General features: G+C 42.8%; 1 protein-coding gene and 1 pseudogene across 1 annotated transcript in view; one reads left to right on the top strand and one right to left on the bottom strand.

Moving 5' to 3' along the window:
* The window catches only part of qrsl1 (glutaminyl-tRNA amidotransferase subunit QRSL1), an 8580-nt gene extending 2293 nt beyond the window's left edge, over positions 1-6287 (top strand). The window contains exons 6-11 of the mRNA XM_060880073.1: positions 357-532; positions 1222-1334; positions 1843-2035; positions 2117-2234; positions 2701-2906; positions 5694-6287. Coding sequence (XP_060736056.1) covers positions 357-532; positions 1222-1334; positions 1843-2035; positions 2117-2234; positions 2701-2906; positions 5694-5914 — 1027 coding nt within the window. The 3' untranslated portion in view covers positions 5915-6287. The remainder of the gene's footprint in view (positions 1-356; positions 533-1221; positions 1335-1842; positions 2036-2116; positions 2235-2700; positions 2907-5693) is intronic.
* Positions 6288-7434: 1147 nt separating this feature from the next.
* The window catches only part of LOC132852409 (keratin-associated protein 5-1-like), a 10070-nt pseudogene continuing 2504 nt past the window's right edge, over positions 7435-15000 (bottom strand).

The following is a 15000-nucleotide window of genomic DNA, read 5'->3' as shown; positions in this document are numbered from 1 at the left end:
ACTAATTACACTGCGTAAGCAAAAGTATGTGCACCCCTGAGAGAGACAAACTCTGCCAGCAGGACAAAGCTCCTGAGCTCCATGAAGACACAATGGGTGTCTCCCAAATCACCTACTGCACAAATAGTCTTGAATGGAACTTAACATTGTTTTACAAACTGATTAATTAACAGTAGATGACATCAACCACATGTGACGTGACGGCTCTAGCTTTAGTGTTCGCTAAATCACGGGAACGTCTTTTAAATTAGCTCTGTGTAAGATGTCTTGTCTACTGGAGTTGGAGTACGGAACAGCTGAACCAGATCTCTCTCTCTCTCTCTCTCTCTCTCTCTCTCTCTCTCTCTCTGTGTCAGTGCACTGGGTTCAGATACAGGTGGTTCTACTCGTAACCCCGGTTCTCTGTGTGGCGTCGTGGCTCTGAAACCCAGCTACGGTCTGCTCTCTCGTCACGGTCTCATTCCCCTCGTTAACTCCATGGACGTCCCGGGCATCATGAGCAGGAGCGTCGACGACGTCGCCATCGCACTCGGTACCAAGTGTTTATTTTACACTGTAATAATTAACTGGACTTTTATTATGGCTTGAATTTTATACCAATATTCGATACAGCGGTTTATATCAAATAAATAAATAAATAAATAAATAAACGTCAACGTTTAATACAGTTTTTGTTTTTTCTGTTTTACAACAAATATTATATAAAGTAATGTATAAAAAATGCTGTAGTGTTGCATATCATCACAAATGATAAGGAAAAAAATCCCTAAGCACAAAAACTCCAAAAATATATTATAATTAATATAATAATAATTTAATAGACTGTGTAATAACACTGTAACACTTAAGTAAGTATTTAGATTATTCTAAACAATTGTCTTTTTTTATTTTGGTAATTAATTTTATTAATAATTATGAATATTTATTTGTGATTATTTCTTTAAAATGTTTGCATTAAAGAACTTTACCAACTGAGAAATATCTTGGGTATTAAAAAGGATATATTGAGAAATTTACTATAAAATGTTTGTGTTACGTCTGACGTGTGTTATGTCTGACCCGGGTTATGTCTGACCCGTGTTATGTCTGACCCGTGTTATGTCTGACCCATGTTATGTCTGATGCGTGTTATGTCTGACGCGTGTTATGTCTGACCCGGGTTATGTCTGACCCGTGTTATGTCTGACCCGTGTTATGTCTGATCTGTGTTTATATGAGCAGATGTTCTTCAGGGTCGTGATGTAAAAGACTCCACTACAATCCAGCCCGCGGATTCTCCTGCGCCGCTCCCTCAGGAGTTTGATGTCAGAGATATTTGCGTTGGCGTCCCGAAGGTAACCTTTACATCAGACGCTTTAGATCCTGATCGTTCTCACCCAAGCTGTCTCCGAAGGAGCAATAAACAGAATAAAAAATAAACAGGTTATAAAAAATAAACACAGGTTGTGTGTTATGTCTTAATTTATACCACAGTTCTGAATTCCAGACTCTGATTGGTCAGGATTATATTAACTTGCCTGTTTCTATAGTAACAGCTCATTCACAGGGACTTTTCCTAGCAGTGAGAATCTTCACACACACTTTAAAGATGCAGTGTGTAATGTTTGTTTGTTTTTTTTTATTTGTAACTAGAGTGTAATGACTGGACACTCACAATGCGATGGGTATTGCTAGATTTTTCATTTTAGTTTGTTAAACATTTTCTGGCCCAGAAATGGGCATCGGTTCTTTAAGATAACTTAGAAAGTTTGAATAGGAGGCACACTGCTCCTTTAAGCTGTGTGTGTGTGTGTGTGTGTGTGTGTGTGTGTGTGTGTGTGTGTGTGTGTGTGTGTGTTGCAGGAGTACCATGCTCCGGGTCTGTCAGCTGACACTCTGTCACAGTGGACCCGAGTGGTGGCTATGTTTGAGCGATCTGGGGCGCAGGTGCGTGAGGTGTCGCTCCCTCACACTCAGTACTCCATCGTGTGTTACCATGTGCTCTGCTGCTGTGAGGTGGCATCAAACATGGCGCGCTTCGACGGCCTGCAATACGGTGAGGTTAAAAATGATTAAAGTGACAGAGAGAGAGAGAGAGATGTGTGTAATGTGTTCTGTAATGCGTGTTGTATTCCAGGTCACCGCAGTGCCGTGGAGAGCTCGACTGAAGAGCTGTACGCTACCACGCGACACGAGGGCTTCAACGACGTCGTGAGGCGCAGAGTCCTCTCAGGAAACTACTTCCTACTGAAACAGTGAGAGACTTCCTGTTGTCTGCTTTGTGCTGTCTTTTTTATACCTCGCAGGAAAACTACAGCCGTTACATTTAGACTGTTACCGTTAAAAGGCCAACCGTTTATCCTGAAATTCACAACTTAGAACTCTGATCCAGTCCAATGTACCAGTTTAGATCTGATCCAGTCCAATGTACCAGTTTAGATCTCAGAACTCTGATCCAGTCCAATGTACCAGTTTAGATCTCAGAACTCTGATCCAGTCCAATGTAACGGTTTAGATCTGATCCAGTCCAATGTACCAGTTTAGATCTCAGAACTCTGATCCAGTCCAATGTACCGGTTTAGATCTCAGAACTCTGATCCAGTCCAATGTACCGGTTTAGATCTCAGAACTCTGATCCATTACATTATATAATTTAATAGTTTAAACTTCCTAATGGTCTGGAGTTCAAACCTCAGTCATTTTAACGTCTGGTATGTTTAGGAACTACGAGCGCTACTTTGTGAAGGCTCAGCAGATCAGGCGTCTGATCACTGAGGATTTCCAGCGCGTGTTCTCCTCAGGCGTGGACGTCCTCCTCACTCCCACTACGCTGAGCGACGCGGCAGCGTACTCGGACTTCATCCGGGAAGACAATCGGACACGCAGCGCACAGGATGACATCTTCACCCAGCCGGTCAACTTAGCAGGTGGGACATGGTCACATGATCATCTTGACCAATCACATGCTAGAAATTCTCTATTCACTCTAGATAGTGTTCTATATGATGTCTAGTTACACAAGCACTTCATCTTAAAGGGGGAAGTCGTGGCCTAATGGTTAGAGAGTTTGACACCTAACCCTAAGGTTGTGGGTTCGAGTCTCGGGCCGGCCACGACTGAGGTGCCCTTGAGCAAGGCACCAAATCCCCCCCAACTGCTCCCCGGGCACCGCAGCATAAATGGCTGCCGGGTGTGTGTTCACGGTGTGTGTGTGTGCACCTTGGATGGGTTAAATGAGTATGGGCCACCATCAGCTGTATGGCACGTCACCGCAGTGAACACACACACACCGTGAACACACACCCGGAGCAGTGGGCAGCCATTTATGCTGCGGCGCCTAGGGAGCAGTTGGGGGGGGGTCGGTGCCTTGCTCAAGGGCACCTCAGTCGTGGTATTGCCGTGGAGACTCGAACCCACAACCTTAGGGTTAGGAGTCAGACTCTCTAACCATTAGGCCACGACTTCCCCCACAGATCTACTCCACCCGCCAGATCCTCAGTCCTCCCAGACCGACTTTGAAGACCTTAAATAATTTTTCTAATCTAGCAACATCAGAGATCCTGCAAGTCATCTTGTCCCTCAATCCTACCACCTACAATCTCTTTCACAATGCTCCATACCATCTTACAAGGCCTCCTCCCTTTAATCACTGCCCTCACCAATGGATTTATTACAACTAGTCCTGTTACCAACTGCATTTCAATCAGCTTGCTCTCCGTCTCTTACTGAACAACCTCCAAGATCCTAATCAGCACATTCCGCAGAAACTGCCCTTTTTTGCCGTCACTGAGATGCTGCATGCTGATGGATCTGCCAAAAAGTCATCAGTCCTCCTCATCCTCCTCTTCAGCACACTCATTTTCAGCAGTGCTTGACATGGTCAACCTCAAGACTCTCTTGTTCGTCTTTTAGTATTGTAATTTTGCGGCCAGCATGGCAGGTCTGGAAGGTCAGTCATATCAGGTAACATTTGAGGGATCCACATCTACACCATGTAGATATTCCACTGGTGTCCCACAATGGTTAGTACTTAGCCCTCTGCAGTTCTCCCTTTATGCTCAATCTATTGGTATATGAGGTCATATCCACATATCCACATGGGTTTTCAGACCACAGCTATGCAGATGACACTCAACTCATTTTCTCCTTCATACCTCAAGACACTACTGTATCTATCTAGATCCCAACATGTCTGACAGACATCTCATCATGGATGACAACTAAACTTTAATCCCAGCAGAACCGCTGTTCATCCAGATCCTGTGGTCTCCTTTGACAGTTCTTAGAATCCTCTCTTTCAGTTAGTGCAAGCAACCACTGTCCTTCTTACTGATTTCTTCTCTACAACATCACAAGGCCTCGCAAATCTCTATCCACACAGACCAGCCCCATGAGGTGCTTGTTCAGTTCCTTGTCATTTTGAGACTGGACTACTGTAACCTACTGGTAAGGTAGATCCTGGTAGGTCTGTCTCTGGGCAGCATTCCACATCTAATGATCCAAGTTCTCCTACACCACCCCATTGTTGTACTCTGGCTTCTCACTGGCTTTCTATATCTGATGCCAGCCGACAGTAAAGCACTTATCACGCGTCACCCTGCACCATGCTCCATCTGATCATCTACAGCATCATCTGCAGAACCGGTTTCACCAGTGTGTTATCTCAGGATACAAGGAAGACCTGCATCAGGACTCGTCTCTGTTCTGGCACTTGGTGGTAGAATAAACTTCCTCTAAAGTGAGACACTGACAAATGTTCAAACAATGCCTAAAGCCCTACTGTACCTCTTCCTCAAATTAACGATCTTGTTTAAAAACATTACTGTCTGAGAGCCTTTTGTGCTATAGTTCCTCCCCAACAGAACATTCCGACCGATTGTATCATTGCTCCGTGACCTAGTGAACCACTATGGAGACGTATTTATTGACCTACAGAAGTGCTTTACAGAAGTTGCTCTAGATAAGGTACGCCAAGTGCCATCGATGGATGAAAATAAATGAGTGACTAGCATGCTAACTCTAAGATAATATTCGGTCTTTTGATCGGTGTTCCTACACAACACACACCAAACTCTGTTATCTGATCAGGAAGAGAGTCGTTTTCCCGGATTGAGCCGTTCAATTGAACAGTTGGTTAAGCTCAGTGACATGATGCTTGACTAAGCTCACAGACACACTCACACACACCTATTGTTTGTCACAGTGACCCTCAGTTCTGTCTCTCGAGCAGCAGGGACTCCTTCCGTCTACTTTATTTCTCCTCCTGGACTCTACAGCACTGTTCTGGATTGTGATTAGCTCTGATTGTAGTGCAGCTGTACAGTACATCACAGGTTCATAATAGAGCATGTGTTATTGTTTTAATATGTTATCGTTTCTATAGTAACGGCTCCTCCATGGCGTTTGGATGGATGGCAGACGCTATCACTCTTAAAGAACCGTTTTATACATGCCCCAGGTCCACCAAGCTGACACTGTTGGGCCCCTGAGCAAGGCCCTTAACCCTCAATTGCTCGGTTGTATAATATGAGATGAAAATGTAAGTCGCTCTGGATATAAAGGCGTCTGCTAAATGCTGTAAATGTAGAAAAGTACAATGATGCTTTAAATCTCTGTTTAAAGATGATTTCACTCTTATCATCACTCTGGTGTGAATAGTTGTAATAAAGTAATAGGAAAAAAAAAAACCCAACCTCTCTGTCTGTCTGGTCCAGGTCTCCCCGCCGTCACCGTCCCGACGTCCCTCTCCAGTCGAGGACTTCCTATCGGCCTGCAGCTGATTGGTCGGCACCTCCAGGACAGGAAACTGCTGGCGGTGGCTCACTGGATGGAGCAGCAGCTTGATTTTCCCCTCATCCGGTTTCACGATAAAGACGTCGCACGGGAGACAAAATCGGAGTGGAACAGAGAGCGAGAACGTACGTCAGGGGCGTGAACGACGGTGTCCTCTCGTACGAATGCGTCGTAGAGAAAACGTCACGACTTTATGGCTTTTTCTTCAACATTATGGGACGGGTTTGAAAGAATCAAACACTTTCTCTTCACGACCGTGAGAAATTTAAGCCACTTTTATCATCAGCTGGATTCTGAAGGAAAGGGGTTTAAAAAAAAAAGCTGATGTTGCTTTGGTCTGTTTCTGGTCTGAGGTAAAGATGTAACTCTGTAAGTTTTATGATATCTTCAGAAGGCTGGTGATGAGGGAACGACTGTTTATAGCTGAACGATTTCCACAACATTAATGACTGTAAACAGATGGAAAAAAAAAACTACTGTGTCATTTTTTATTAAATAAAGTAAGATGGTGTCAATGGTGGCTTAGTGGTTAGCACGTTCGCTTCACACCTCCAGGGTTGGGGGTTCGATTCCCGCCTCCGCCTTGTGTGTGTGGAGTTTGCATGTTCTCCCCGTGCCTCGGGGGTTTCCTCCGGGTACTCCGGTTTCCTCCCCCGGTCCAAAGACATGCATGGTAGGTTGATTGGCATCTCTGGAAAATTGTCCCTAGTGTATGATTGTGTGAGTGAATGAGAGTGTGTGTGTGCCCTGTGATGGGTTGGCATTCCGTCCAGGGTGTATCCTGCCTTGATGCCCGATGACGCCTGAGATAGGCACAGGCTCCCAGAATAAATAAATTTGAATAAATATCATACAGTCGATTTGAATTGATCCGTAGATCCCTTTTAACAACGGACATCGTGGAAAAGCAGCTTTACTTTTATTTTTAATGTAAAAATTCAGAATAAAAATGATAACATGAAAAGAAATGTTTTAATATTTATTTTCATCGGTAAGCCAGAGGCATCATTGGCAAAGAAAAACTCGAATTTTACAATTATAATAAAGTTCGTTTTATAATAAAGTTCTAGTTCAGTCTTAATCCCGCTACAGCTACCTTCTAGAAATAAGTGCTTATGTGTGACAACCTAAATGGGATCTATTCTCAGTCTGTGATGCTGCATTGCATCAGACTGACCCACATTCCCTGAACTAGGGTGTTACTGTGGTTAAAAAAAAAAAAAACACACCAGGTGCCAATATTTTACTACAAAGCTATACAAGGATTACTTGTATACTCGCTCAGAGAACACAGATTACTAATCGAAATAGATCCATCCAAAGAAACCTTTTAATTCAGCAGTAGTTAAAGTTTCTGTAACTGGTTTATAGAAATATTCTTTCTTTTACAGTCTGGAACAAAAGTCATTTTTATGGACACGCCCCAAAGCCCTTTAACTCCGCCCCCATCTTAGTCTGACTCCGATAAGACCTTGTTTATTATCCATCATCCAGGTTCTTGACGTTCATCTTCTTGGAGTTTTCAGCGTGTTGGTGTTGAACTGAAGCTCTGCTTGATTACATGCGTCACACTGCCGCCACGTGATTGGCTGATGGTACAGTCGCAGGAACGAGCAGGTGTCCAGGTGTTTGTAATAAAGTGTGTGAGAAGTTGGAGCACAGTTATTTCACTGAGGACAAGAACACAAAGACGTCATCATTGACAGGAACTAACATGAATCATGACCACACACACACACACACACACACACACACACAAACACACAGGTATTTTGCTGCCTCCTTTGTGTGTGATATTTGAAGGCTCCTTGTTGGTAGTGACTCCTTCCTGGATGCCACGTTTGACTGCGTAAATGTCACCAGCAGCAGACGGAGAGAAAGAGGTGTTAATGAAATCACAGCTACTTGATGAGACTTGGTGTGGCTAACACACACACACACACATACACACACACATACATATACACACACATACATATACACACAGATATACACACACATGCACACAAACATACACACGCATGCGCACACACATAAATACACACATATACACACATACACACACATAAATACACACACACATACATACACACATACTGTATACATACATACACACATACACACACATACATACACACATAAATATACACACATAAATACACACACACGTACATACACACATATACACACACACATATACATACACATATACACACATATACACACATACATATACACACATACTGTATACATACACACACATACATATATGCACACACATATATATATACACACATACATACACACATATACACATACATATACACACGCATGCGCACACACACACACACATTCTCGGACTCATTTCGCTCCCTGGCCAACAGAGATCCTAATAGAGTTAATTCCATTACTGTATTTTTTTTCTTTTAATGATTCAGAGACTGAGGCTGAAATGGAACTCAGAAATGTTTCAATCACACAAAAGAGCTCGAGAACTTAAAATGTCCAATCAGACATGTATCAGACACCGGAGGAGTCCGATATATACAATAACATAACGTTTCTATAGCAACAATTCATCCAGGGGGAATGAGAACAGATTAAAACAATAATAATAATAATAATAATAATAATAACAACAACAATGTGTATTCAGATATGAGGGGAAATTTTCTGTTATTTATGTTTATGTAAACGAGGGAGTCTCCAGTGTCAGTGATGAAGAGTTTACACTTTGTAGATTTGTTGTTGTTGTTGTTTTTAATGAAATGATGTAACGTGAGTAACAACAGAGCTGAATAACGAAATAAAATCAAATAAAAGAACAATAAGAAAGCTTCATCACACCACGCTAATGTTAATTATTTTACTAGAACAGAATGACACACAGTGATTTATTCATATCTATAAAACCATCTAAAATTCAGCTCAAAAGTCAACTACTTTCGTAAAAATAATCAGATGCAGTGTCGATATCTGATGAAGTCTGACACCAAACATGAGGGTGTTTTTGAGCAGAACAGTTCCTGTGGAAACTCAGCTCATGTTTGATGCAAAAACAAACCATAGTTAGTTTATTAACTAATAGTAAAATTTACTGTTCACCTCCAGTAGTGATGTGTGTGTCTCTGTGTGTGTGTATGTGTTTGTGTGTGTGCGTGTCTGTGTGTGTGTCTGTGTGTGTGCGTGTGTGTGTGTGCATGTGTGTATGTATATGTGTGTATGTGTGTGTATTTATGTGTGTGAGTGTGTGCGCATGCGTGTGTATGTTTGTGTCAATGTGTGTGTGTATTATGTTAGTGTGTGTGAGTGTGTGCGCATGTATATGTGTGTATATATGCGTGTATGTGTGTATGTGTGTGTATATGTGTGTGTGTGTATGTGTGTATATATGTGTGTGTGTGTGTATATGTGTGTGAGTGTGTGTGTGTATATGTGTGTGTGTATATATATATATATACACACATATACACACATGCGTACACACACATATACACACACACATATATACTGTATATATGTGTGTGTGTGTATATGTGTGTGTACGCATGTGTGTGAGTGTGTGTGTGTATATGTGTGTATATATATATATATATATATATAAATGTGTGTGTGTGTGTATATGTGTGTTTGTGTGTGCGTATGTGTATATATATGTGTGTGTGTATATATGTGTGTTTGTGTGTGTTACACAGGTTAGACACTCATTCACTGATGTCACACAGAAATACAAACACTGTGGTAATTATTTATAAATAGATGACTGGTTTGTTTTATTATGATGTTTTGAGGTCAGACTATGAGTCAGATACATTTACATTTACATTTACATTAACATTTACACCATGTGACAGACCCCCTTATCCAGAGCGACGTACATAAGTGCTTAAATCTCTAACATTGAATACATTAATGCTGGCTCACTAAGTTACATACTTAAGATACCATGAGTTTAAAACATTTGTTCAAAGTTACAATGAAAAAGTGTCAAAGGTGGTTTTTTTTTTTTTTTAAATGTGAAAGATAATGAAATAAGTGCTAGTTGAAGTGTTTCCTGAATAAGTAGGTCTTCAACCGCCGCTTGAAAATATCCAGTGACTCAGCTGTCCGGACCTCTAGGGGAAGTTCGTTCCACCACCTTGGTGCCAGTACAGAGAAGAGTCTTGTAGTATACTTGCCTCTTACCCTGAGAGATGGTGGAACCAGTCGAGCAGTGCTGTAGATCGGAGGGTGTGGGGTGCAGTGTGAGGAGTGATGAGGGCTTTGAGGTAAGAGGGAGCTGGTCTGTTTTTGGCTTTGTAGGCCAGCATCAGTGTTTTGAATCTGATGCGTTCAGCTACCGGAAGCCAGTGGAGGGATCGCAGCAGTGTGGTGGTATGTGAGAACTTTGGCAGGTTTAAATCAAGCCGTGCAGCTGCATTTTGGATCATTTGCAGAGGACGGATTGCGTTCACATGTAGACCTGCCAGCAGTGTGTTACAGTAATCCAGTGTAGAAATGACAAGAGACTGAACAAGTACCTGAGCAGCCTGTGTGGACAGAAATGGCCGAATCCTTCTAATGTTGTAGAGAAGAAACCGACATGAGCGAGTCACATTAGCAACATGAGAGGAAAAGGACAGTTGATTGTCCATGGTTACCCCAAGGTTGTGAGCTGTGGCTGAAGGGGAGATCAGATCGTTGTGCAAGGATATAGCAAGATCATGACCTGGGGATGAATCACCTGGGATGAAGAGCAGCTCAGTTTTGCTAGGATTGAGCTTTAACTGATGAGCAGTCATCCATGATGAAATTTCTGCCAGACATGCAGAGATCTGGTCAGAAGCTGTGGCATCTGAGGGTGGGAAAGAGAAGATAAGTTGTGTATCATCAGCATAGCAGTGGTAAGAGAACCCATGTGAGGAAAAAACTTCACCAAGAGAGTGAGTATACAGGGAGAAAAGAAGAGGACCAAGTACTGAGCCCTGTGGGACACCAGTGGAGAGTCTGCGTGGAGCAGATGTCACTCCCCTCCATGTTACCTGATATGAGCGTCCTTCCAGGTAGGAAGCGAACCATTCCCAAGCTGATCCACAAATCCCAAGACTCCTGAGGGTGGACAAGAGAGTCTTATGGTTGACCGTATCAAACACTGCTGAAAAGTCAAGGAGGATGAGGACGAAATCACACAAACACACTAACGAATAAATGAGACTTTATTCATGACTGTTGTACTTTTAGTTTTCAGTGTTGATTAATATATATTGTTTTCTAAGAACAGCTATGGCTCCTTTAACGCTAACTGGAGTAGAGAACAAAGGTGTGTTTAGATGGATTTTGATGACTAATCTGTTTACTTTCATCTCCTCATTCAGTGTGTTGTTGTTGTTTAAAGTAAACCTTGTGTCTTAAAAACAACTTTTATTTAAATATCTCTGTTCTTAAATGTAACAGACCAAATTAACACCAGTGTTCAGGGAATGTGGCTCAGTCTGCTGTAATGCAGCGTCACAGGCAGGGAACAGATTGTTTAGATTGTAAAACAAACAAACAAACAAATAAATAAATATGGGATGCAGTGCAGATGGAGGCCATTTCTCACTGATTAGACCTGAGCACTACAGACCTACACACTAACTAACACTACAGTACAGTAACTGGGAACTGAGTAACATTATAACTAACACACTAACACAGTAACACCCCTAACACACTAACACCACTAACACCACAACACACTAAAACCCTAACACACTAACACCCCAACACACTAACACCCCTAATACACTAACACCACAACACACTAAAACCCCAACACACTAACACCCCTAACACACTAACACCCCAACACACTTACACCCCTAACACACTAACACCCCAACACACTAACACCACTAACACCACAACACACTAAAACCCTAACACACTTACACCCCTAACACACTAACACCCCAACACACTAACACCCCTAACACACTAACACCCCAACACACTAACACCCCTAACACACTAACACCACTAACACCACAACACACTAAAACCCTAACACACTTACACCCCTAACACACTTACACCCCCAACACACTAACACCCCTAACACACTTACACCCCTAACGCACTAACACCCCAACACACTTACACCCCCAACACACTAACACCCCAACACACTAACACCCTTAACACACTTACACCCCTAACACACTTACACCCCAACACACTAACACCCCAACACACTAACACCCCAACACACTAACACCCAACACACTAACACCCCAACACACTAACACCCCTAACACACTAACACCCCAAAACACTAACACCCAACACACTTACACCCCCAACACACTAACACCCCAACACACTAACACCCTTAACACACTTACACCCCTAACACACTAACACCCCAACACACTTACACCCCTAACACACTAACACCCCAACACACTGACACACTTACACCCCTAACACACTAAAACACCAACACACTAACACACTAACACCCAACACACTAACACCCCAACACACTAACACCCCTAACACACTAACACCCCAAAACACTAACACCCAACACACTAACACCCCTAACACACTAACACCCTAATACAACTTCGTAAAAAGATATACAAATTAATTTTAAAAGTTTTAGAAATTATGTTAATAATCCCTCTAAAGCGCTAACGTGTGTGTGTGTGTGTGTGTGTGTGTGTGTGTGTGTGCGTGTGTGTGTGTGTGTGTGTGTGTGTGTGTGCACAGCAGAAGGCTTCAGATGGCCATCTCCATTTCAGAATTGGGAACTCGCTCCTCGTCAGGTCACCATGACGACTGTGGTTAGGTTGCCGTGAGCAACAGAGCCTCTGTTTAACACAACTGATAAAGAGCAGAGCATCTGAAGTCAGCGAGTCACCTCTGAGCTCCGTGTGAATGACCTCATTTAGAAATTAGCTGCTTATTTATAGAAATATAATGTAGTAGGTGTGAAATTATGCAACTGCTTTGCAGAACTGTAGCTGTTTAGGTGATAAGAGATCATTGTCTGTTTGTCCCACAGTGGGGACGTTTAGATAGTTACAGCTGCAAATAAATGCAGTTAAAAAAAGAAAATATCAAAGCAAGGTGACTTAATATTCTAAAAGATCTTATAGAGAGACATAAAAAGACTTAAGATGAAAGATGACCATCTATATACAAAATACACAACGTATATAAATATACAGGAATAATAGTAAGGAGAATAATCACTTACAATCTGTTATAAAACAAATATACAAAAATATACCAAGGACAATAATAATAATTTACAATCTGAAGAAGGCGATGATGATGGTGGTGAAGAAGGTGAAGGTGATGATGGTGGTGGTGAAGATGAAGACGATGATGGTGGTGATGGTGAAGGTGATGATGGTGAAAGTGAAGATGAAGATGATGATGAAGATGATGATGATGATGATGATGATGATGATGATGATGATGATGATGATGATGATGATGTACTCTGCTTCCTGTCACAGAAGCTCGATGTGAAGTAGTTTCTCATTTCACGCGACATGAACAATGCTTTAACCCTGAGATGAGGAACAGATGCCTCTGTGTTTATTCCTCTTTCCACTTTGCATTCTTCTCCCTTCCTCGTTTCAGGTCTTCTGTTCGCGTTACAAACAACTTCTGCAGATCTGGAAAGAGAGAAACACACAGACGAGACAATGACGAGAAACTGACCGTGTACAATGAAGTTTCAAAATGGCTCTGGGACACGTTGTGTGACATCACAACACACATTCAACCAAATACCTTTAACATTCAGGTGTGTGGAACACTCTCTCCTCTCCTCCTCTCCTTTCCTCCTCTCCTGTCCTCTACCTCTCTCTCTCTCTCTCTCTCACTCTGCCTGTCTCTCTGTCTCTCTGTCTGTCTCTCTGTCTCTCTCTCTCTCTTTCTCTCTCTCTCTCCTCTCCTCTCCTCTCCTCTCCTCTCCTCTCTCCTCTCCTCTCCTCTCCTCTCCTGTCCTCTCCTGTCCTCTCTGCTCTCCTCCTCTCCTCTCCTCTCCTCTCTCCTCTCTCCTCTCTCCTCTCCTCTCCTCTCTCTTCTCCTCTCCTGTCCTCTCTGCTCTCCTCCTCTCCTCTCCTCTCCTCTCATCTCTCCTCCTCTCCTCTCCTCTCCTCTCCTCTCCTCTCCTCTCATCTCTCCTCCTCTCCTCTCCTCTCCTCTCCTCTCCTCTCCTCTCTGCTCTCCTCCTCTCCCTCTCTCCTCTCCTCTCCTCTCCTCTCTCTCTCTCCTCTCCTCTCCTCTCATCTCATCTCTCCTCCTCTCCTCTCCTCTCTCTCTCTGCCTGTCTCTCTCTCTCTCTCTCTCTCTCTCTCTCTCTCTCTCTCTCTCTCTCTCTCTCTCTCTCTCTCCATTGCTTATGAAAACACTTCAATTATATTGCACTCTTTCCTAAAAAATTCCAAGAAAGGGCTAGTGATAGTGTGTGAGAATGAAAGAGAGAGAGAGAGAGAGAGAGTGTGTGTGTGTGTGTGTGTGTGTGTGTGTGTGTGTGTGTGTGTGTGTGTGTGTGTGTGTGAGAGATAAGGGACACATACTGAAACTAAGTTAATATGTTAGAGGTGTGTAAATAATGTGAAAAATGAATCTGATTCTGACAGAATTATCTTTGTAGTTTTCTGGGTTTCTGGCTCTGTGCTCGACTCGTCATGTCAGCAGTGTGTGTGTGTGTGTGTGTCGGAGTGTATGACTGTAGTGCAGGACTTTCCCTCTATACACTTACAGTACATCGCTCTCACACACAACCTGCTTGGTTTTAATCATGGAAAATGATTCAGTGTTTCTGTTTCTGATTGGTCAGGTCAAAAATAGCAACAACACACTGCAGTTATGAGCAGAGATGGAGGTAAAGGATACATGTGTAAACTCACACTCACACTCACACACATACAAACACACACCAACCAACCCATGCACACACACACTCACACACTCACGTAAACTCACACACACTCACACACATACAAACACAAACCAACCAACCCACGCACACACACACTCACTTAACTCACACACACTCACACACATACAAACACACACCAACCAACCCACGCACACACACACTCACACACTCACTTAACTCACACACACTCACACACATACAAACACACACCAACCAACCCACGCGCACACACACTCACACACTCATGTAAACTCACACACACTCACACACATACAAACACACACCAACCAACCCACGCACACACA

The sequence above is a fragment of the Tachysurus vachellii genome, chromosome 10, assembly GCF_030014155.1.
Source record: "Tachysurus vachellii isolate PV-2020 chromosome 10, HZAU_Pvac_v1, whole genome shotgun sequence".
Lineage (NCBI taxonomy): Eukaryota > Metazoa > Chordata > Actinopteri > Siluriformes > Bagridae > Tachysurus > Tachysurus vachellii.
The sequence above is the reverse complement of the archived record's forward strand: the minus strand, read 5'-3'. Positions and strand labels throughout refer to the sequence as shown.